The 24,279-nt window shown below is 36.4% G+C and overlaps 1 protein-coding gene across 2 annotated transcripts in view; it reads right to left on the bottom strand.

The window, feature by feature from the left end:
- LOC121313345 (adenylyl cyclase-associated protein 2-like) overlaps nucleotides 1-24,279 on the bottom strand; it is a 68,728-nt gene that overhangs the window by 8,740 nt on the left and 35,709 nt on the right. For both annotated transcript variants that reach the window (XM_041245762.1, XM_041245761.1), the window contains exons 4-7: nucleotides 23,797-23,874; nucleotides 12,135-12,278; nucleotides 11,888-11,973; nucleotides 9,542-9,647 (exon numbers count right to left, since the gene is read on the bottom strand). In XM_041245762.1, the coding sequence (XP_041101696.1) occupies nucleotides 9,542-9,647; nucleotides 11,888-11,973; nucleotides 12,135-12,278; nucleotides 23,797-23,874 (414 nt within the window). The remainder of the gene's footprint in view (nucleotides 1-9,541; nucleotides 9,648-11,887; nucleotides 11,974-12,134; nucleotides 12,279-23,796; nucleotides 23,875-24,279) is intronic.

Genomic DNA, 24,279 nt, shown 5'->3' with positions numbered 1-24,279 from the left:
TATGTTATTAGCTGCTGTCAAAATTGATCTCTCAGGATTTTCACGTCATCTTATTCGTATGACATGCACCCACAATGTTTAAAATTCACAAGTGTAGGATCGGAATTTAATGTAATGCCGGATAATTAATGTATTATGCATTGTTCCTCACTATCTGTGTTAAAGCACCTTTCGTGAAAGTGGTCCACCAGGATGAAACTTCGCGATATAAAATAAATATTGATAACCTTGGAACTGACCTCTAGCCAGGTCACCTGAAATTTATGCAAATATGTGTTGGATTAATGTGGAAGTAACACAACGGTCCAGCACAGTACTAAATGACATACATAAAACTTCCAGAAGTACTACTTGAGTGCTATTATTTAATACTGTTATCAGTAATAATACAATGACTCCAGAACAGATATTTCACAGCTGTCCTAGTGAACACGTGCAAACTAGTTTTCCAGTTGCTGGGGGGGATGCACTGGAGGTTATTGAAATGGATGATTCCAGATTTCAAAGGGGGTTTAAAAATGTAAATGATGAAGAATATGATTTGAAGAATGCAACAAAGATCATGACTGACGGCAAGTAAGAGAAGTAGTGATGGATTTTCTGGTTGACGGCCAGAGTAAGTCCTGTAAGTGCAGTGTTGTCTCAACCGAGACGACTAGAGCCACCGTTGCTTCTGTCTTTATAACAGGCTGCTTTTCATGATTAATTCAGCTGTTTTGTGACTCCTGTTACAGCTGCTGCTCATAATTCCCCAGTCCTTTATACCTTTCTCCCCCGATTTGTAGGACATTTACTGTCAGCTGCTGCCAAAAGTTAAACAAAAGCTTTCAATGCATACCAACTTTTTCACTGTTACTGGACCATATTTAATCGCTTGTTGGTCCTTTATTCTTAACATTAAACAAACCTCCATAAAACACTTAAGTTGGCTTAACTTGTTTTTTTTTTTTGTATCTATCAAAAGTGGTCTGTGTGCATCAAACTGAATTTAAAGTATATTGCATTATGCATATATATATATATATATATATATATATATATATATATATATATATATATATATATATATATATATATATATATGAATAGAGAGAGAGAGAGAGAGAGAGAGAGAGAGAGAGAGAGAGAGATAGTCACGAGTACAAAAGTTTTTGCATGTTATTTTTCATTTTATGCATGTTTTGTAATGTTGTTTTATTATAAATCTGAATCTCTATTTTAATTTATATCATTCAATAAAACAATTCAAAATTATAGAAATCACTTTTTGTGGTTTTTCACATTTTATTTAACTGTCCAAATACTTGTGTCTGCGACTGTGTGTGTGTGTGTGTGTCTCTCTCTCTCATATATATATATTAGTATGTGGATTTATGCCTGCTGTTTCAATTTAACCAAAAATAATAAACATAAATATAAGGTAAACTTCTCAATGCTAATTTAGGTAGGGTAGTCCAAGTGATAATCAGAGTCTGTAAAAAACAGCTGTAAAATACTTTTAAACCCTTTCTGCCCAGTGTCCAGTATATTTGACATTGAGACAATAGGCATTAAATAGGTATGGAAACATACATGTACACAGGGAGGTAAAGGGTTAAAATAAAATCAATAATACATTATTTGATAAAGCAGCACTTTCATAAATGAATTTGAATATTGATGCACATAGGCCATTTCATTAACCTAAATTGTTTTAGAGACTATTACAATACTGTATATAACTAGGACTATGTCCATAATAAACCTTTTTATACCATGTTCAACCAGCTGACTGAATATCCTAGCTGCTCCTGCAGTGCCATGCATGCGCTGAGAAGCCAGACAGAGCCCACCCCTGTCACATACCATTAACTATTAACAGACATCTGTGGTAGAAACGAAAAATGTAGAAAAAAACCTTGAATTGACAACTCCATCAAATAGCCTCTGAACAGTTTTGAAAAAACTAAAAATTAAACCACTAATGACACTGGGCCCGTTTTGAAGCAAGTGCAAAGGCAAATTTTCCAAAAAGCCAATTCTAACTGTATTAAAATAATGATAAGGGCTCTCAAGTGGCGCATCTGGCAAAGGCACTCTGCGTGGACTGCAGGATGTGCCCTATAACCTGGAGCTCACCAGTTCAAGTCCAGGCTATTCCACTGCTAATAAAAATAAATAAATAATTCAAATATACCTACATTTACTTAGTAATTTGTACAATTTATTGTTTTTTAAATTATTGGTTTAAACTCACCATACTTAACAAAACATTAAACCTCATGCCTACGTGCTTTTTTCAATAATCACAATAAAAATGAAGCACATCTAGATAAGTCCCTCTTTTCTTTCTGAGCAGGTGGGTTGTGTAGTGAAACAAGCCTTTTGTTAAAGTATTTGTTTTTGTAAAAAGTATCACTGACTGGAGAAACTCAAAACCTTGCCTTTACAACACAGTTTAAATGATGACATAAATCTTCTACTGAGGAACAGCTGACTTGCAGATCTCACTGCTTTTTGGTGGGAAGGCTCTACAACCACGCTCTTCTCAGCAGGCAATATTTCTTCACAATGTCAGTTGGAGCAGAAGCCCTATCAATTATACTGCACTGGAATCCAAACCTGTGTTAACCTTGTTATCTAATCTGACTTAGTTTTTACAGAAATTACTCCCAAGCATCATGTAATTGTTATACAGCATACCACAAAATGATAGATTCTCAATACATATTTAGAACTGTACACTATCAAGGCTTTTTGTCCTTGATGCAATCCATATACCATTAATTCAAATCCATGCAATATTCCCTGTATTGTCTAAGTGCTGTACATCTACCCTCCAATATATAAAATATTGGTTAACTATAAATGGGTGTCAAGACAACCAATAATGAATACAACACCAGAACCACACAGATACTGGACAAATTTTGAAACACCTTGAGTGTATCGCAAGGGGAATTGTAGAGATTTTTTTTCTGCAAGTCCTTTTTGCGAAAACATTTGGAAAAAATGGGTTTGCGAGTTGTTCTCAAATTTGGGGGAGGTGTCATGAATAATCCCGCAAGTTCACCACCAGGAGTTAAATTCAAAAGTTAATTTGCTCTCAAATCACTATGTTGCATGGAAATCAACTTTTTGGACTTTTTTTGTGTTGATCAGTGGCAAAAACTCCTAATTAAATCCATTTTGATTCCATGTTGTAACACAATAAAATGTGGAAAAGTCCAAGGGGGGTGGGGACAAATATTTTGCCCATTCACTCTTTTTGCTCTGTGTATAGGCACTGTTATTCTATGTTTTCTTATGGTTTGGTATTTAAACAGTTTAAAGGAAAAAAAAGAGAGGAAAGGCATTCAGATGACTCCAGAAGACCGACATTGATAAAAAGAAAAATAAATAAACGATAAACACACCCTACAGAAACACTGGTTTGACCCATGGTCTGTGCTGTAGTAATATCTAGTTATATCTAACATTATTAACACTGTGAATGCACAGAACCTGTAGTTTGTGGAGACTGGAATATAGAAATAAATAAATAAATACATAAATACATTTTTCTTTATGTTCAGCTTTCATACTGAAGCTTGTGGGGCATACTACTCATTCAATCAAACAATTAATGTAGGAATTTGCTTGTATCGTTCAAGACGTTTTTCACATCAAATAAGCTTATTTCATTTGTGTATAGAAAAATGACAACAGAGTCGTAGTCCTTCTTTTGCAGCCACTGTCATCTTTATGGCACATAAATGGTAAAGTAATGAAATGTCCCTGGCAGTGGACTGTCTCTGTTTAGCGCATGCAAGAACTTGCAGAGTGGATAAAACTGTGTTGAGAATTGTAAGAAAATGCATTTGAGAGCAAAACATTTAATGACATTTTTAACTTTCATAGCTGAAGAGGTGCCTCGTCAAGCCCAAATAGTGCGTCTTCATTTTGCAAAGCTGCGATGGTTATATACCTTGAGACAGTTGCGGTTGATTTCCTGTGGTAATTCAGGTTAATTTATTCATTTCCGCAGCGCTGCGATAGTTGCAGTTTGTCCACAACTCTTAGATTTCACTCGCGATTTTACTCAAAACATTCGCAACGCAAACAGAGCTGCAAGAAAGATGAGAAAATTCGCAAGACCTTTGAATATTTGCCCCATAGTGTTTAAGTTACTGTACTACTAAAACAAGAAATCAGAGAAGTTGTCATCTGCTGTTTTTTTTAAAGGTTAAGGACCACTCTGGGTTTGAATCTTGTGAACAGAAGGTTGCTGAAGGGCTGCTTACTAGTGGCAGGGAGACAAACAGATGAAATTGGCATATTCTGTTTTAAGTGATGTGTTTTTATTGTACAGGCAGAATCTGGTAAACTGGTGTCTGTTTGATATATCCTGTGCATGGTTTATTGAAATAGTGATTTGTATGACTTTCATTTATTATACTCTGTTAATTTATCACAGCTTTGGTTAAATTAAAGCTAATAACATAATTCCATAAATCGCACCTTCCAGTACATCTCACATTCTGGGGTTTGTGGGAACACACAGGGACAGCTATTTCAGATCTTTAAATGACTTCTTTCTGGGAGACTCTGCTTGCGCTTCAACTGCACTATCAGGGGTTTCAGGGTTCAAAACAAGATGGGTCACCCTCAGCATGCAAGGCCTCAGTTACTGACTTGAGCTGGATCATGCTGATGTAATATGACATGAGGAAGAGCGTGTTGAAGTAATTGAATCTTGAAATAGCTGCCCTTGTTTTGCTTCTAAATAGATTTTAATTAAAATATTTTTTTTTTCACATGGTGTATTCTGCTTTCAAGACAATAGTACTTGAGATGTATAAATATGACTAATGTGGTTATTTATATTTTAGCTATGGTCTGTGAGACGTTGCTTGGTTGCCATGTAACAGTGGTTGTATGGAAACTGTATGTCTCTCAGGCAGTTTATGGCATCTCTAACTTTTCTTGCTAGTAACACTATAGCTTATTCTAGACTAAAATAGATACAATTCTTGATGTACATTATTGGTTATAATCTCCTGAGATCTCCTCAAACGGTGTAGTCATTTATTCATAGATCGTGGTAACAGCTCTCTTGGGGAAAATACAGTATAATGATCGTGTTATTTAAATGAGGTCTATTTCATTGTAGCAAATCTTAATAATGCCATCCTTGAAATGTTTTTTTTTTTTTTTTTTTTTTTTTTACAGAAATTCACTAAAGAGACAGTGAAATTCACTAAAGAGACAGTGATGCGCTATTAGATGTTTGATTTTGTTCATAACCATGGTACATAAATATACATTCTTGTACAAAGACCAGTTTCTGCAATTTAGATCAACTGAATAGACCCAAATGTGAGACTGACAGCGGTAAGAGGTCAATTAATGCCAGATTTACAGGAACCTATTCCTTAAAGGGAAGATGTAGCTAAAATCAAGTTTAGCTTAAGTTGGGGGAGAAAAACTTCGCGGCATTCTGAGAAATTCAAGCTCTGTATTTAAGACATTTCTTTGAATCGATGCATGAGCATTGATGGGGGGTTGTATTGGCACGTTTCACAATTTTCTTTAAAATCCAAAAGTTCACCCACATATGACATGTTAAAGCCTGCAAAGGACTCTAAACCTTCTGCAACACATTGAATGGTGTCCAGCTGTTCACAGTTTAACACAAGCAGTGCAGTTTAGTGACACCAGAAACCCTCCTGAGCACATGTCAAAGATCCAGCACTGGCAAAAACAGATCTACGTACACAGCTGCCATTACAATGTTAAAATACATAAACGTGAATGGCTCCAGCCGAGCTTTATAAAACCAGATGCAATGCGAACACTAATAGTCACATTAGGAACATAATTATAAAAAGACAAATGATAATCAATATATTCAATAAACTAAACTGGTAGTTAAACTAAAAGGTCACTTTTTGCTATAATCAGGTTTAATCCCATACAAGGTTTTTTCTTAATAAATCCACCTTCCTTAAGGATTGATTAACTGTAATATATGCCTGTATGTAATGCAGCAGAGACATCACTAAAAAGGAATTTTTTTTACCTGTTGCAACTGATAGTACATCACCATTCCCTGAGCAATACATTCAGTTTTCATGGCCTTTACGGTGACAACTGCTGTCTAGGGTAGGATAGGGCTTGAGCAGCTGCTGTATCTTTTGCGGCTAAGTGCCAGCCACTCAATACTTCTGATGTAGCAGCTTGTTTTGGCTTAAATGGTCTACTTTATATCTGGTTCCACCTTGTACTTGTTTATTTTATTTACGTAAAGTGTTTTATACAGGTACACTGGATATGCAAGTATCTCATATCAAGCACTGACAAATAATACAGAAAATAATCTTATAATTTGGTTCTTTTAAGGATGCATACATTCTCAATAAAAGGGCAATGGTCTATAAGATGGTAATTTTGTTTATGAGTGAAGACCACAAATATAAAATTTACTATGGAAGTCATTTAAACTTTAATGGATTCATAGGGTATTTTTGCAGAAAAGAACTTGTATATTGCCATATTTTCTTCCTTTTGTATTGAATCCGGGTGCATCCATTTTTTTTTTTTTTAATGCAAGTGCTACCTTTACCTTTGAAAAAATGGTTTAGACTGTGGGCTGCTTGAGTAAAGAATGTTGGTCTGATGGCAAAGGGATTCGTGGTTTGTTTTACATTGGATGTAGCAACATGGGAGAACATCATTCTCAAGCACATGCTTGTGACTGTACTTGAATACTTGTCTTTTCTCCGTTAGCAAACATGTGATTCCCCTTAGACACAATAGCTGTTTAATGTTTTTATTATTAATTAGTCATTTAGCAGACGCTTTTATCCAAAGGGACTTACAGAGACTAAGGGGTGAACTATGCATTACAACTGCTGCTGCAGAGTCACTTATAGTAGGACCTCTTTTTTTGTCTCTTCCGAAGGATGGAGCACAAGGAGGTTAAGTGACTTGCTCAGGGTCACATAGCTAGTCAGTGAGTGAGCTGGGATTTGAACCGGGGACTTCTATTATGAATATTTAAATGAGAGCAATTACAGGTCACACCCTCAGTGTCAGTCTGCAAGAAATTTCAGAAAGTCCAAACTGAGATAAAAAATACTAGTAGCTCAAAATACTATAAAACTCATCTAATAATGCCACCACTTCAGTAAAGCTTTTGAATAATAAGCGTAAAAACAAGACTTAAAAGTTATTTTGTGTGCCAAAGCCTATTAATTCAGGCAATCATAGCAAAAAAAAAATACTACATAATTTGAGAACAAGGCATACACTGAAAACCTTTACAGTCGGTCGAAATTCTTTTGTGTGTGAGGACCACTTTGAACCTGAATGATACGAAAGGAACATGCAGGCAGAGCTTCTGGGGTATGAATGCAAGACGAGGCTAAAACCCAATGCAATGCCAACAATATTTTGTTCTGACAGGCTATGTACCTTTTACTTTAAATGTGCATGGCATGCAGGTGTTGTATAAAAATAACTGACACAGACAAAAGTTATTGCATGAGTGTTTCCATGAAACACATTTACTACAAGTGCAGTATTTGGAGTCTTCTTGGTTCAGTTTTCTCAGATTAGGCTCGTTGCAGTCTCCTCGTTGTCCTTGTCTGAATATTCACTATCGCTGCCTGACATAGCTAAACTGGGGCAGTCAGACCTCAAGGGTTCATATAAGTATCCTTCTATTTTACTTTTTCATCCATAATAATCTGATAAATGCAGGGTCAAAAAGTTTTCAGCCACATGTTTTCTATTGAAATGATTATATATGCACTACTACTACAGGTACCCTTTAATAATTCTGACTATGTGTATATCACATGTTTAAATGGTACTGGCTGATCTGTTTTTTTTCTAATCTGGCTTTTTGTACATTTAACATGTTTTGATCAGATGACAATAGAAAGAAAACAATTCTCATGAGTTTTTATGATTTGTAATAAATGCATCCGCGGTTTCATTTTTTAATTATGATTGTGCTATTATATACTGTTATTTTAATGGCTTCCAGAGTTTTCTTCAATTGAGTGAATTGAAGAAAACTCTGGAAATCTGGTAACCCTAAACTACGCGGATAGGGCGAGAAACTGAAGCACTGTTAAACACCAAAATCCAAGCTGTACTGGACAAAACTCACAAAAACAGTAAAATATATTCAGTCTTCTGAAATTATTTTATAAAATTCCTACAGTAGGAGAACAGTGCAGTATAGCATAATTGAATACTGCACTATTTTCCTACTGTAGGCATTCAACAAATGTATTAATTAAATTAGCAAAGTTCTCCCTCCAGTTCCCATGCTGTCTTCCACAGCAATATGAAAAACAGGCTATTAAAAACTGAAGCAATACATAAGTAGTTGCCATCCTTCATGATACCAAGATGCCTTGCAGGATATTGTAAGTATCTGGTTCGTAGACCATGACTAAACGAACCCAGTGCTCTTGAAAACTGCATTGTTAACACAGACAAACTTGTCCTGAAAAAAAAAGGAAAAGGACCAAACAAAAAAAACCCCAAAAACTTGAGTTTGTATCCAAACAAATTTGGTCCTTTTGCTCTCAGATATAGAAAGTGTGAACAGCAAGCAAATTCATACATTGCTTCAAACTAAATGAACCAGACTGAGTCTGTTACAAACTGAACCAGTGTGAATGCAGCCTTAATGTGTTTCTTTGCAGGGTTTTCTGTAACACTCTGTGCAAACATGTATTCACTGCTGCACGACAGAATGTCAAACTAAGTGACTCGATAAAAGTCCTCAGCAACTGCAGTACATGCGCAAAGCAGCAATATACATCCGCTTCCTCCGTGAGTCTCAGACAACATCCAGATTGTTGCAGTTCAACATCTTGGGATATTTATTTCAGCATTTGTTTATAAGCACGTGCCCAGTGCTTAAAAGAATCATGTCCATTTTGGAGCATGGTTATAGCACAAATCGCCAAGTTACAGTAACACAGCCAACTCACGTGAGACTGCTAGTGAGGTTGGGAAGCTACAGTAACACAGCCAACTCACGTGAGACTGCTAGTGAGGTTGGGAAGCTACAGTAACACAGCCAACTCACGTGAGACTGCTAGTGAGGTTGGGAAGCTACAGTAACACAGCCAACTCACGTGAGACTGCTAGTGAGGTTGGGAAGCTACAGTAACACGGCCAACTCACGTGAGACTGCTAGTGAGGTTGGGAAGCTACAGTAACACGGCCAACTCACGTGAGACTGCTAGTGAGGTTGGGAAGCTACAGTAACACGGCCAACTCACGTGAGACTGCTAGTGAGGTTGGGAAGCTACAGTAAAGCTGCTTAAAAGGGAAGTATGCACTCAGCATCATTTACTAAACTATAGAACACATGCAGGTTACACAGTGAACACCGGGTGCAGTTTCATAACTTTCTCCACATAGCTGGTCTGAGATTTATGGTGTTAAGGCATTACCTAATGGGGGGCAGGGCTGGGAACAGGGGTTTGTCCAAACCACTGGAACTCCACCCTAGTTATGCACATACAGTGCAGTCTGCTCAGGAGCAGGTACTCACCTTCTTATTCCAGACGAGGCCAGTGGTGTGATGCTCTTTGATGTAGGCCTGCAATTCAGTCCAGAGTTGCAGGTATGACCTCACCCAGTCCACATGGCGATTGTCACTGTGTCAAGATAAAAACGGGTTCAGCTCAGATCAGCAAATTCAATCCATTTTTGAATAATGCAAGCAGGGATATAAACTATCTGATAATCCACTTTTCAGTGTTTTTTGTTGTTGTCTGTATTGGTGATAATATATTTATATTTACTTTTAGGACATTTCAAAAATAATTGTACAAGAAAAATACAATTGGGATACCATTATAATATCGGTGTATTATCCTAACAACAGAAAAACCCTAACAGATGATAACATTACCCAGCAATGGCAACACAGCAGTTTTGGAACTAATTGTCTTGATACAGTTTGAGGGTCGCAGTGAAATGGTTCCATGGTTTCCATGGTTCTGCAATTAGTTAACAGTATATAACATGTAGGAGACCCTGATATTCATGTGACATTGCCATCTAAAATGTCTTGGTATCAGATACTCTATCCTCACTACCTTAATACTGCACGATGAACCCACGTGATTGCCAATCAAGTAATGTTTCCCATCCAGGTCCTCAAGTACCCATAACAATCTGTGCTTTTCTTATTTGTGTCAGATTTTTTTCTGGCTCATTGTAAAAAATGTACTGGTACTTAAGGATTAGGGTTAAGAACCACTGCTCTTAGCATTAGCTGGAAATGTAACTTTAAAGAAAGACTTTCTCTTGGTGAGTAAGGTTGTTTCTCTAAAACCAAAGTACTGTTTTAGACTAGAACTTCCTTTGAACCTTTTTCTGGCATTTGCTCCTTTAATAGATTCGAAGCAACCCTCTGCCATCAGCTCTCCTCCTACCCTCATTATGTGACATCCTAAGTCTGTTCTTGGTGTGTTTCATGGTCCATGAGCATTGGGAGGAGCAAGATATGCAAATCTTCTGTGAAAACACAACAGTGTTTCAACCAAGACACTTTCAGGCTAAGTGAAGCAAATCCGCAGTGTAAAGAGAGGGGTACGTGAGACAAAGCCAAGAGACCTGGTTGGTATTGCAAACTGCATACTTTGCACAAATGGCTACTATAGCTATGCAGTGCTGTGAGAAAGAGGTGCTTCCAGCTTTTTGTACATTGAATTAATTTGGCAGGTGGGTCTAATTAAGTTCTGTGATACTCCTCCTGTCAACATCCCTAACAAGCATACCAGAAGCCTCTTGTAAAATAATGTAGGTCCTTTATATGTTAGACTGAACTAAAGAGTTTGTTTTCCCCATTGGTAAGTCTGCAGTATATACTACACTACATTCTTGTTATCGATCTCTTATTCTACCTCCCATTAACCCAGGCTAATTTCCACTGCATAATTGTCTCTTCAATAATTGCAAATTTCAGTGATCAATGCTGTGCCTCCAAGACAAGTAGCACAGCAAACCAAAACCTTTTACCTCGATCACAATGGGGGTGGGGAAACTTTTTCTCACCCTGAGTAGTACATTTTACTAAACCAGCAAGAAACTAGGTACTATGTATGTGCATGTAGCACCTCCTGAAACAACATAGATTATAACTGGTCAGTATTTAACTAGAAAAGTTAAAAAACTGTCATTGGGATGCTGCTATTAAAAGAGTGTACTGTATGAACTCAAAAATACCCCGACAGGACCTTACACAGACCACAATTACAACAATAGCAACACAACTGAGACCACAGCATTACTAACAACTGCAACACAACTGATTTGTGGTACAATATTACTGATATCCTCGGATGATATGGCAATGAATTATTGTACCACTGTGCATTGGTTCATACCATGATACTATTGGTTTGTTATAATCTTAATAGTGTGGTACCATTCCAGCAATGGTCCATGCTCTTGTGTAACATTCCCCCTTCATCCATAACCATTACATTGCCTTTGAAGATAATTTGGTAAGGGTTGCTGTAACAGGTTCCGATGGTTAAAAAAATATAAAAAACTCATGTAAACCAGGTAAATCATGGTTGGCCTGTAATTAATTATTATTCAATTAATTAACATAATTTTGTCTTGTTGTAGACAAATGTTAAGACAATATAGTCAATATTCCTGAATGCATGAATATGAATATATACATCTCTCCGTGTGGAAACTGCAATCTATGAGTAACACAAATCCAGCCACCATCACAAAACCAATTAAAAACATTTACTCAATTGAATTCTTATTATTCAGGGTTTAAATGTAAAACATATGCTTTCATTCAAGTTTTCTGGCTCATCTCATCTGGCAAGCCAAAGATTTAATTCTTGTTTTAATAAAAAAACAGACTTACTTGTCTTTGTACTCCTTTAAGACCCTGTTAGTATAAAAGGTGGCCGCATCGTTCATCTCCTTGACATAAGGACCTGGCTTGGGTGCCTGAGGCAATTAGGGAACCGAATAGGGGGAACAAGACGGGAGCCAAAAAAACCAAATCTATCAGTTAGATGTAAATCAAAAAATAAAAAAAAAGCATCTACATACACTTGCAAATAAATTATATATAATTTATTTAGTTCATTCTAAGAGATGAATCCTACCACGGCTATCCATCCGAGGGCAGGAATACTCTCGCTGACGGCTGACAGATGGTTGAACATCTTACTTCCACGATTTTTCTCCCTGAAGTTCTGGATTTCCTGGATCTTCACTGAAATGGGTCTTAGGAGTGTCGCCAGATCTGCCTGCAAGTTTAAAGAAAAAAAAAGAAGAAGTTCAATGGTTTTTAAGTTTTAAAGCTATATACACATTTGGAGTGGCGCATCTACAATGTTAACATTTGTGTAGATGACACACAGGTTAGTCTTTGCTTTTCAAAATAACACCCACTAAGCAGGCCTTGTCAAAGTGAAAATACTGACACAAGGCACAGAACACACTATAAAATAAGAACATTTATAGGAAAGAAAACTCAGCAAGAAACTGAAGTTAAATTATTTTGTATTCGTATTATTTAAATGAAAAAGATAAATACACATATGTCTGTTTATTACAGGTGTTGCTGGCACCAGAATTTTAAAAAAGCTAAAGATTTATCTTTACATTGCTAACAAGAAGTTATAGTTATATAACATAGCATAGTATAGATCAGGGGTCTCCAACCCTGGTCCTGGAGACCCCGATCCAGCAGGTTTTACATAAATGGCTAAAGATCTGGAACACCAGTTAATCTTACTGATAAAGCCAATGATTGGTTCAATTAGGTAACTGACAGATTGGTTGACAAGAAAACCAGCAGCCACAGTAGCTCTAAAATAATTAGCAGTGTATTTTATGAACATTCATAGATAACTGGTTTGGTATAGTAAATATATTAGCATTATTTTGCTTCTCCAAACATTTTACGTTTTCTTTAGTCTTACCAAGTACTGAAAACAAATTTTATTTTTATTATAATTTAGGTAGAGTTTCCCCTTTTAGGGCACTGCCTAGTACCAAATAAAACTGTACAATTAGATACAATTTGTTCCACCAGTAGCTTTCTTTCCTTATGGGAAACAGCCTTGCATTTCTTGGAAGGCTTTTATGCTTTCCGGCAATGGCCATTTTCCATCCAGGTTTCCAAATCCCACCCCAAGCTCTGTGAAAAGACTGATGCTTCTACAATATGTACCAGCATGTTATAATGCAATCTGTATTAGCCTTATAAGGAAACTCAAAGCACATTTATCTCTCTGTTTGTAAACCACATGCATATGAATGGTATGAAAATGCATTCTCAGCTTAAACATTGACTGCAGCTTTGTACACGCCACTTGCAGAGAAAAAGACCATCTATGAATCTATGCATCTATCCAAGAAAACTATGAATGAAATATACTCCTAGGACTGATCATAAAGCCACATCGATCCTAGATGCACATCTATGATAATGATTTTTTTTCAACAGGAATTCTAATTCACACACACACACACACACACACACACACACTATTTTTGATAATCTTGAGATTCAATGCAATGGATAATGATTTATGGAACCAATCTTTACATTCCAGTGAAATAAGGTCAGAGAAAAGCGGTATTAAGATCGGCCAACATCTGTTCAGTCATCAAAATGGACTCTAATGGTAGTGCAATGGCAGCTACAGAGGTATGACCTATTGGTTGAATGGTAATGTTAGGCACCAGTAAGTTTCCTGCACCAAATCTGTACTTGTATGTTTTTGATTTTTCATTAGGTGGTTACACAGCTGCTACAAAATAAACTTTTTAAAAAAGATGAAGGAGGCTTTATCTCTTTTTTTAGACCCTTAAATGATATAATAGTTAATCTTCAAACTTAACAGTGACCTACAGTACATAACATGTTACAGGAAAACCTCAAAATGGAAATGTTGAACAGTTTGTTGTTTCCTTTCATGGTGATCAGTCAGATTCTAATAGGAGTACTAAATCAGTGGTTTTATGACATTATGTCCAAATAACAATAAGCTGACATTCACCCATGAAGGATAACATTCCCAGTTGGTTATAGTTTGCATCAGTAATACCCCGTTTACAGCCACTTTTAAGCCAGCTTGGGTCTTTTTGTAGTGTAACCGCAGCCATCCTAAAACCAGCGTAGGTCCATTTGTAGGTCCTTAAAATGGGCTTGTCAAGAGGATTCTGTGACGGCTTTGGTCTCTTCTTTTGCTCTACAGTGAACACAGCAGTTCCTGAGACAGCTCACGTTTGCCAAGTACACTTGTGGGCACAACTCCATTGTCAGTGTCAAACAGGAAGTTGGGATTGTTACTCTGACAATAGAAGCAAAACATACCTTTGACAGAATGCTCTTATGTTGCTCATAAACAAAAACAGTGTTTGCATCCCCCACAATAGCTGGAGTTAACCTATAATCCTTCTATATATTTTTTAAAATAGATTCTGTGTGGCTGTTTTAAATACTTATTACCACTCAGATAGAGAAAAATAAAGCACTGCTATATTTTGTGCAATACATGTTCCTTATTTCTCTTTTTGACTAAAGTCACAACCCCAAATGTATTAAATATACTGCACTCAAACAACTCTCTGGCGTTGTGCCTTTTACATTAATAGGTGGTCTTTAAATGTACAGTTTGTCTTGTGTGTTTCTGAATCCAAGGCAGTAAAGGGTTTTGTCTTTGACACAAGGACAAATAAATCTTGAAAAAACTCAAAACAAGGTGCACAGTTGTTAAGAGTTGTGTAAAAATGCCCACAGATGCTCTTACTAATGAATTGAAATGCAAGTATTGGAGTTTCAGTTGGAGCAAATTAAAATAGGTTTTATTACTTTCTGACACCACAAACAGACGCCTGGCAGAATATGCGTATTTGCTCATAATTGTACACTGCAGTTTGTCGTTACTATGTTCAGTGCATAAGTGTAAACTTTGTTAAACTGCATAATGTATAACAACTATTAGAAACACATTGAGTCCAACAATGGGGCGATGTGTCTTGTACTGCTTTTTAAAGCACTTAGGGAAAGATTTTAAATGGGTTGCAAATTGTTCCTATTTGTGATAATTAAGTGCAATTTTTTTAAGCAATATTATTATGCCTTAATATTCAACACAGTGCTCATTACCTGCTAGATAACAGAGCACGGCAATGGCACTTAACAAAATATCAGGTCAATTATCAAGAGTTCTAAAATGGCAAGAATCCCCTATAACATTCTGGAAGCATCTCTTTTGTAAAACACACAATATACTTTAATTAATGGTTTCCATAGCCAGTGTCACTGTCCCAGTCTCATAAATGTGAGTATTTGTGATGAGCCGCAAGCACCCCCCCCCCCCCCCCCCCCCCCCCCCCCCCGCCCCGCCCCGCCCCGCCCCTCTTGACTCTGACCTCCTCATACGTTTCATATTTAAACAGACAAAAGGATGGGTCGTGTCCGACATTCACATGGCTATTCATGTGACTTTTTGTTTGTCCACGTCGTAACGGTCCCTTTAAACATTTTGCCAGTTAAATCCAGTGGTAGCAGAATTACTTAGAGTCCCTTACTGTTCTTGTCGTCTCTTACTTTTAATTCGGTCGGTTCCTATGGCCAGCAGCTGTTGCTGTTGTAAGCACATAAACACTAATCCTGGTCATGTGACTCGGCCATCGCACACACACACACACACTATAGGGGATGGGTATAAACAAATATCAAAGGCCTTGAATACCCCTTGGAGCACGGTCAAGACGATTATTAAGAAGTGGAAGGTGTATGGCAAAGTACAGAGAAGTCACTGAGGAAAACCTGCTGCCCTCTGCAAGAAAGCTGAAACTGGGACAGAAGTTCACCTTTCAGCATGACACAACAAAATGTGAAAAAAGTTCAAGGGGGTGTAGACTTTCTATAGACACTGAATATATACATATAGAACATGAACATAAAAAGTAAAAAAGTAAGAGACACTAGGCTCTGGAGGTGGAAGAAATAATATATTCTAGTTGTTACAGGGCTGGCATGCCAAGTGGATTTCCATATCCCACATGGTTCCTCATTTGTGTACAGCCACTGCTTAATACACCAGAATTATGTTTTACATAGTTGGTGGAAAGAGCTTCCTCTGACCTAAAATGAGAAATAATTCACATGTAAACAAATATGAAAATCTGCCTCCCTGTTGAACATTATTCTATAGTAAACTTGTACGACACAGAGTGCTTAAAGGCCCAATATATTTTTTATTTCATTTTATTTAAAGTGTTTGGTTTTTAATTTATAAGAAAAGGAAGGAACGGCGACATCTTACTGAAGATGAAATGCATTTGTTTAATTTCATTCTACAACTTTATTATATGCAGCACAAGATACAGTCTGAGCCGCTTTATGGGAACGTCCTGGGAGAAGTAAGAATATCCTGAATCAGCGGCTGCACAATTAAACGAGAGGCACTTGAGATGACCTTAGCCGCACTTTTTTGTTTCTAAATCAAAAGAAAAAAAATGAAATCAGATCACACTGCAATTAAATGTTAAATACATAATTTTAAATGAGTCAATTTTTTTTTTTTTTATTCTTAAACAAATAAAAATTGCTTTTTTTTTCTACATGAAATGAAAAATAATGAAATCACATCTTATCACAAGGCAAGGCATCTGTGATGTTGACACGGCAACTTTCTTTGCATGAGACGTGGTTTACGCAATGTAAGCAAGTAATAGCGTGCTTACTGCACTGTGCTAAGTGACCTGTCTTTACTTGTGTTGCACAAAGTCAGTCTTAACGCATACTGCCAAGCTATATGCCTATATATGTATAGACTGTTACCTGTTCTAATAACTGGATTCTGGTGACGATCTTGGACAAACAGTTGACAGTAGTCTATGTGAAAGGGAGGGTTTTTGAGATTCAATCCACACAGACTCAAAAGCCACATGTTCAAGTACCAGTGTTAGTGGAAAGCACTAGAACTAGTCATATCTGCACAACTTTGCTTCTCGACCCTTTCAAGAAATGTCTGCTAGTTTAAAAAATGGACATCACACAATAGGAAGCCTAATTCTCAGGACACCAGCGCTTTGCAAAACAAAACTCCATTTTAAATAACTAAATGATCCACTTGGTTATATGGCCACATGAGCTTACAATACTGATGCTATGCTTTCTGGTACTGTAAATCTATTTTAAATCATGTATGAGAAATCAACCAATCACTGGTAAGGATTTGTCAAAATATCAGTACATCTTATGCATAGATGTCATTCCATGCAAACGCTTGTATTGTGTAATAGTGGTTCCTGAGTACAAGCTTAAATTTTTGTCATTGATAATAAGTTAATATGTTGTGTGTAGGGTGTCTCTTATTAAAACTGAAATTATTTCGCACAGTTTGAGTAGACCGAACCGCACCGATAGTCTTATAGAGACACCCTAAATGTGATGTATTAACTTATAGCAGAAACTTGTGTCTTTAGGGAGGGTGACGTGAGGGTGATCTCATGCTTATGCCATTCCATTTTTATATTATCTACTACAGAATAACAAAAAATACCTGAAAACCATTTTCATGCAAATAGTCCTACTTTCTGAAAGACACATTTCTATACTAAACTATATCATAAAATGCAAATCACTGTGTGATCCAATTTTCATTTTCTGTTGACTGACCAAAAAAGGTCTATAACCAACAAAATGACAGTACGTGTTACTTTAGATGGTGAGCGCAGGGGGGACAGGAACCTGGTAAATCCTCCCAGTCTCCAAGCCTCCGTTACTGCAGTCTATAAAGCTACCCTGTGTTAATAGAAACTCACTCAGTGCTCAGTCATTCACAGCTTTGTTTAGCAAAGCAAACAGTCTAGACAGACAACCCCCACCCCCCCTTTCACTGAGAGATAATCTGTCACCTTCATTTGCCTTTCTACTACTGCTGCATGAATTTGGATAAGCTAATCATTGTTTTCCTGTTTGGATTCTACCATGACCCCAGGTCTCTAAGCTTCATCCATGAACAGAAAAGATGACATCACAGTTTTTTTTTTTCTTTTTTCGGTGTACTAGTGTTATACAGTCTTTTAACGAGTGCCCTTTGTTTGGCATGTACTGAATTCATAATGCCAGAGAAAGAAAGAGAGAAAATGGAAATGGGTGTACTGTGTTTGTAAAGGTTTTTGTACTAATAGGATTCACCATAGCATGATTAATGAACACTTCCAATGACAAAATGAGGTCCATCTGAGTCTTCGTTAATGTTAAATATATAAAATGCAAGGCCCTTATTTAGCAAGGGCACATTTTCTGAAAGCAATAAAACCTTTTTAATAGTATTAAAATAACAAACAACTGTGTTGCAGCTAAGAGCAGGTAAATTATTATTTCGAGTGATTCCTTGCTAGTTTTATACTCTTCAATTTGTTTTATTCCTTTCACAATATTTGCATTTGGCCTTACACTTGTTGATAAATGGGACAGTCCAGGTATATAAACTTGCTGAAACATTTACCTTAATTATGACTTTCTTTTTAGTACCACCATGTATATATTATTGGTACTGAATTGTGCAAGAACTCAAGACATTGGGAAACCGGTGTTTTAAAAGTACAGTCAATTATTTTTCAAACTTGCTGTACATCATGCACTTCCTTTGGTCTCAATCCCATCACTGCAGTCTTAAGCACATAGAGCTTCCACAGCAGCCTGTTCACTTCCCTTATCACGCTCCTTGTGACCTAAATGTGTCTCGGGGACCTTTTCTGTGACAGAGTGGCTAATCTTTCCCCCAGATATCAAGTAAGAAACTGAGCTGGCAGATCTGAGCCACAACGCTCATGCCACAGCTCTCACTTTATAATATGGCTCTTCAGTGGTTATGTGTTTTCCATTTCTTCCTTTGCCATAGTTACAGCTTTGGTCTAAGCAACCTTCACAATTATGAATGTTACAGGCCTCGCGTACTGAATCTTGGACCGATCGGTACTGATGTACATCCAGACCACACATTCTACTGTAGCTTTTGGCAAACTGATATTTTCAGTAAAAATGGTCCTAAATGTGTAAGCCCTTTAAAAAAATAAAATAAAAAAAAACACATGGGACTCTACACCTTTAAGTTAAAGGTCTTGTGAACACATACCACCTGTCAGCACTCACACAACTGCTCAGATTAATCCTTTTACATGGCCATGATTTTGATTAAGGACAGTACCAGCTATCAGAAACTAATGCACTTTTAGAAGTTAGAAGGTACAGCTTAACAGTCTATATTTAGTTTCTTTCTCTTTGAAATATAATAGTTAAGAAAATACATGCAGTGACTGAACTAAACTTGGGAGAAATTTCTCACAACTACTTTGGACACCTCTTGCCTTTTATGTCTTGTTGTGTGCAACCTATTGCAGCAAATTTCTTTTTAAACCAAATCACAATTGTTTTCATAAGACACAGGGTAATTTGTGGTCCCAGTATATGGCTCTCATCAATAAGCCATGCTCAATCAATTTAAAAATGAACAGAACTGAAATTCGCTGACAAATTCCACATTCACATGTCCTGGTCCATGTTTCTTTTTTCAGGTCGAAAAAGTCCCTTGGGTCACGGTATTCTAGATGAGATCTTACTAATGCATTGTAAAGTTTTGACATTACTTCCCTTGATTTAAATTCATATTCTCATTATTTCTAGTACAACAGTAAAGGAGGACATACTGGTGTTTTTCATTGCTACAGGCAGCAAATAAGTATTTCTTTTATCAAATACTAATAGCTGTCATTTGCCTTGTATGCCTTGAAGTCATATTGTATGCTTGCTCACAAAACAGGCCACCTTTTCCTCTGATCAGGAAGGACAGGAATGCTGCAGACCTCAAAGCTAAATAGCGTGATGCAATCAGAGCTGACTCTAATACTGTGTACTGTAATATTACAGTTGTACAATTTATGACCACAGCTCCCTACATGCTCTATGGATTAGTAAACAGCAGAAGGAGTTGGCACACATGATTTCTTTGAAATCAGGAAGCACAGTCACACGGCCAAACAAGGCCTTTGCAAAGCAAGCTCAATAGGTCCGATCCTTAAAAGGTTAAAATGAAATCTGTGAGCAATTCATAGTGCTTTTTGGAAGGCTTGTTTTTCATTACACATGGGGGCAGATGAGGCCTGCTCCATGCTTCATTGAACCAGCTTAGGGCTAAGTGAAGTGAAACCCTGAACAGTGACCCTCACCGGGGCTTGAACCCACAGCTCTGTTTACTGCACTCTAGCTCTTTACTTTGCCACCTTCATAAACCTTTTTGTCGCTCCTGTTTGAAACGCTAACTCTCTATTTTTTTTACAACTTTTGTTCTAATCAAATCCTATGTTTAAGGATTTTGCAAACATTACATTAACTTACTGATATGATCTAAATATTTGTGTACAATCAAAACATTTCGGACTCAATATCTAAAACAGTAGCTGCTAGACAGCATTTTTCTGCATTATCCAAGTCTCAGAAACTGCTCTGTAAAATGCTGGCTGCCAACAAATAAGTATATAACAAATTATACTGAAAGAAAGTGTTTTTATGTTTTTTTTACATGTACAGTATAAGAGTCATACTTTGTGTCCTTGTATGTTGCCAATTCGATTCCAGTCTCCTTATTTCTGGCATGGGTAAGAGGAGGGGTGTTCACTGGAGCAAAATAATCATCTTGATCTGTACTTCCTTTGCCAGAAATACTCCTTTTAAGACTAGTGTAAACAAAAGCCACTTCTTGCTATATCTCCGAATCTTTAGGGGAACTGCAATATCAAAGTGATTTTCTCATCAGCAATTCTTCCTTGTAAAGGTTTTTATGAGCTCTCGCTTCATAAACCAGTCTGTTATGTTAAATCTGAAGAGAGGAATTAATGCTTTAATATTGAACAGATTGCAGGAAACTATTACAGCGTTCCACATTGTGTGAAATATTTAAGGTCAAAGAGAAAATAACAAAACCCAAGACATGGTACAATCAGAAGGGACAATGTGTAATTTCCCTGGCTTGTACAGACTTACTGTTTAAAACGTCAGTGAAGATTTTATTACTGGCAGAGGTTACTTATTTTTTCTACTTACGAGGGACACAGCTATTTTAAACAAGACAGATTCCCTAAATCACAATATTTGTCCAGGATACTAGTCACAGTTTTTTTAAACTGTACGATTGGTTATTAAAAACCTCTTACTACATCATTTTACTTCAAGCAGGTGGTGTTTGTTGTGTCTTTTGTATCTGGTGCAAAAAGATTAATAACTCGTACACACAACAAAATCCAAAAAACTGCTACCTTCTTTATTAGAGTTTTTTCAGAACTAAAAGGCTGATGGGTATACATCATGTAACCATAACTAAACACCCACCCATAATAATAATAATAATAATAATAATAATAATAATAATGTGTAAACAATAATAATAATAATAATAATAATAATAATAATAATAATGAATAATAATAATAATAATAATGATGTGTAGAATGACTTTCACTAGTGATTCAGCACTTGACAGGAGTATATAATACATTCTTTCACAATTACTTTGATTTTATTACAAAGCTCAGACTAAATTGTCGGCTATATTGTATTGATTTCAATATGCTGCATAAACTGCAAGTCTGGCAGTTGAAGAAGCAAGTGCTTATAACTTATTCATTTTTATTATTCTGCAGCTGAAACACCGTATGGGTGTTTAATTAAAAATTTTTGTAACACTTAAGAACGGACGTGCTCGAATTATTCACATACGCAGAGATATTTAAATTCGAACTGCAAAAGGCGTTCAAAAAGTGGCTATGGCGGTGCTAGTGTTAAGACAGCAAAATTCGCTCCACAATTTTTTGGCCTCTAAGCATTTTAATGGCTCAGAACAACAACTCAAAGGACAGTAGTATGTAATTAGGTACTCTGTTTTCTGTATTTGTTTATTCTGTTTTTTCTGTGTTTATTTATTTATTTTTAGGATTGAACATGGAGATGTTTTATTATTCAAATTGACCCAGTCTTCACAATAAAAATTTTGTTAAAAAAAATAAAAATAAAAAAAATAATCAATTTGGTAGAAAATTGCCTTGAAGTCTTTACTTTGCATACAATGGTGTTCCCATCAAGCACTGTGCCACAATACGATTGAAACGAATGCTTATAGTCTGTTTGTCGGGCATTGTATTAAATTTAAACTTTGACAGACATTTCATTAAAACACATTAAGGTGTGATGCTTGCAAATTCGCAATCCTGTCATTGGCTGGTTGTTAGCTACAATATGCCTCTTCATGACTTCAAACTCTCTGAAGGGTAACTCGTAACTTGTGCAGTGTTCTATTTATTTGTATTTGTTGTTGTCACCATTTTTCTTTGACGTATCATTTTTTTAAATAAAGAAGCATCTCAAAAGTCCTTTAAGAGCACACAAATGACATTACAAGAGCTAAAGCCTGCTGGCTTGTGCGCCAGTCATGTGCTCAGCATGCAGATTTTTTTTTTTTTTTTTTTGTAGATGTAAAACATGTATTCACTTTATTTAAGCCATAGTGCCTGTCAATGGAGGCTCTACCATGTGGTAGTTGACCACGATTGGAGTAATGCATCCTGAGCTGAAGGTGAGGATGCTAACAAAAGCAGAATCTTGAGAAAAAAAAAAAAATCTAATTTCCTTTAAATAAACATTTTAAAACCTAGATTTACTTTGAACTTGTAGTGATTCATCGGGTACCCTTCCGCTGAGGAAAGTTTGAAAAAAATAGTCCAGAATATATAAAAAAAAAAAAAAATCAAGGTTGGCATACATATTGAGAGAAAACAACAAGTACATTTTTACTTATCAGAGTCGCTTATAGTTTTATCTGACAGATTTGAGCAATATCGCTTAATTATCCGTCATAGTTTGCATGCTTCACAGGAGGTGATAAGGTACCAAGAAGTAAAATGAACCACAATGAAAGTACAAACAAAAGGTGTTAAAAATAGTTACCAGAAACTGATTGCATGAAGCTTTGAGCGCACCTTCAATCTAGACACCATTATGCTTCGTTCTTATAGCCTGCACACTGGCTTTTTTAATATATTCCAGGATATTACCTTTAAATCATCTTCTGCAAACTTTATGTACTACAATTTTTAATTACCTGTACTGTAACAAATATATCTTGCTATGTGTATCCCCTATGTGAAGAATTATGATTCTCTATAATTAATACCATAGGAATACAAATGGAAGAGGTTAATTAATACTGTAAATTGACAAGTACAGTTGTGTGAATTATTATTATTATTATTATTATTATTATTATTATTATTATTATTATTATTATTATTACTACTACATAAAACCCAGGTCAGTGCCTGTTACTGCATGTTTATAGACTTCTACATAAATTAAATAAAATTTTATTGCATTGTGGGGCATTATATTGCTTTACTGTCTCTCGTCATTTATAAAACATACAGGGGTGTTAAATTCTAAGCGATGAATCCTTGTTTTAGCTATACCCTATACACATTCAGAAGCAGGAGAGTCTAGATTTAAAGTAATGACCTTTAAAGAAAAGCAACCAAACATGGTATTTGGTAATGGGGTCGGGATTATTTGTTGACTTTGATGTAAATGAAAACCCCAGGGATTAATCAGAAAGGCATTGTCAATGAGTAGGCCCTGTGCTTCCAACACACTGCAATTTGCATAATAACTCTTTCAAGGTTAAACAAAAGGAAGGTCTATATGCAGTGTGGGCTCTGTTATTTAAATGCTGTAAATAAATGATCACTCACCTCAGGTGGCTGCTGGTGTATAGATGCTAACTTCACAAAATCCCTCTGTGCCTGGAAAGCAGCATTGACCATTTCAGCCTGAAATAAGAGGAGAATACCATCATTAATCTGAAATAGACAGAATTCTATCACCCAGCACATTCTGTCAGTATGTTCCCTTAGTTGTATTTATTTAATCAAACAATACATAAGTAGAAAACATTATTACAGAATGCCAAGATGAATTTAATTAATAATGCAATTAATTAAATATAATATATAAAACTGATTGTTATTGTTAAATAAAAGTTCAACATTACTTCGACTCCCCACCCTCTATTTGCATCCAAGAGCCTCCAACTATACTTCACGAGGCAGGAGCCAGGCCTGCGTGAAGGGGATACTAGAATAAAGACAAAGTGCTTGTAACTAGCAACAGAATAGCGGTTTCCCCTTGACTACTCGGAGAACCGCCCTCGGTGAGGTGAGGCTGAACCGATCAGC

The sequence above is a fragment of the Polyodon spathula genome, chromosome 3, assembly GCF_017654505.1.
Source record: "Polyodon spathula isolate WHYD16114869_AA chromosome 3, ASM1765450v1, whole genome shotgun sequence".
Classification (NCBI taxonomy): domain Eukaryota; kingdom Metazoa; phylum Chordata; class Actinopteri; order Acipenseriformes; family Polyodontidae; genus Polyodon; species Polyodon spathula.
Note: the sequence above shows the minus strand (reverse complement) of the source record. Positions and strands in the feature narration are given on the sequence as shown.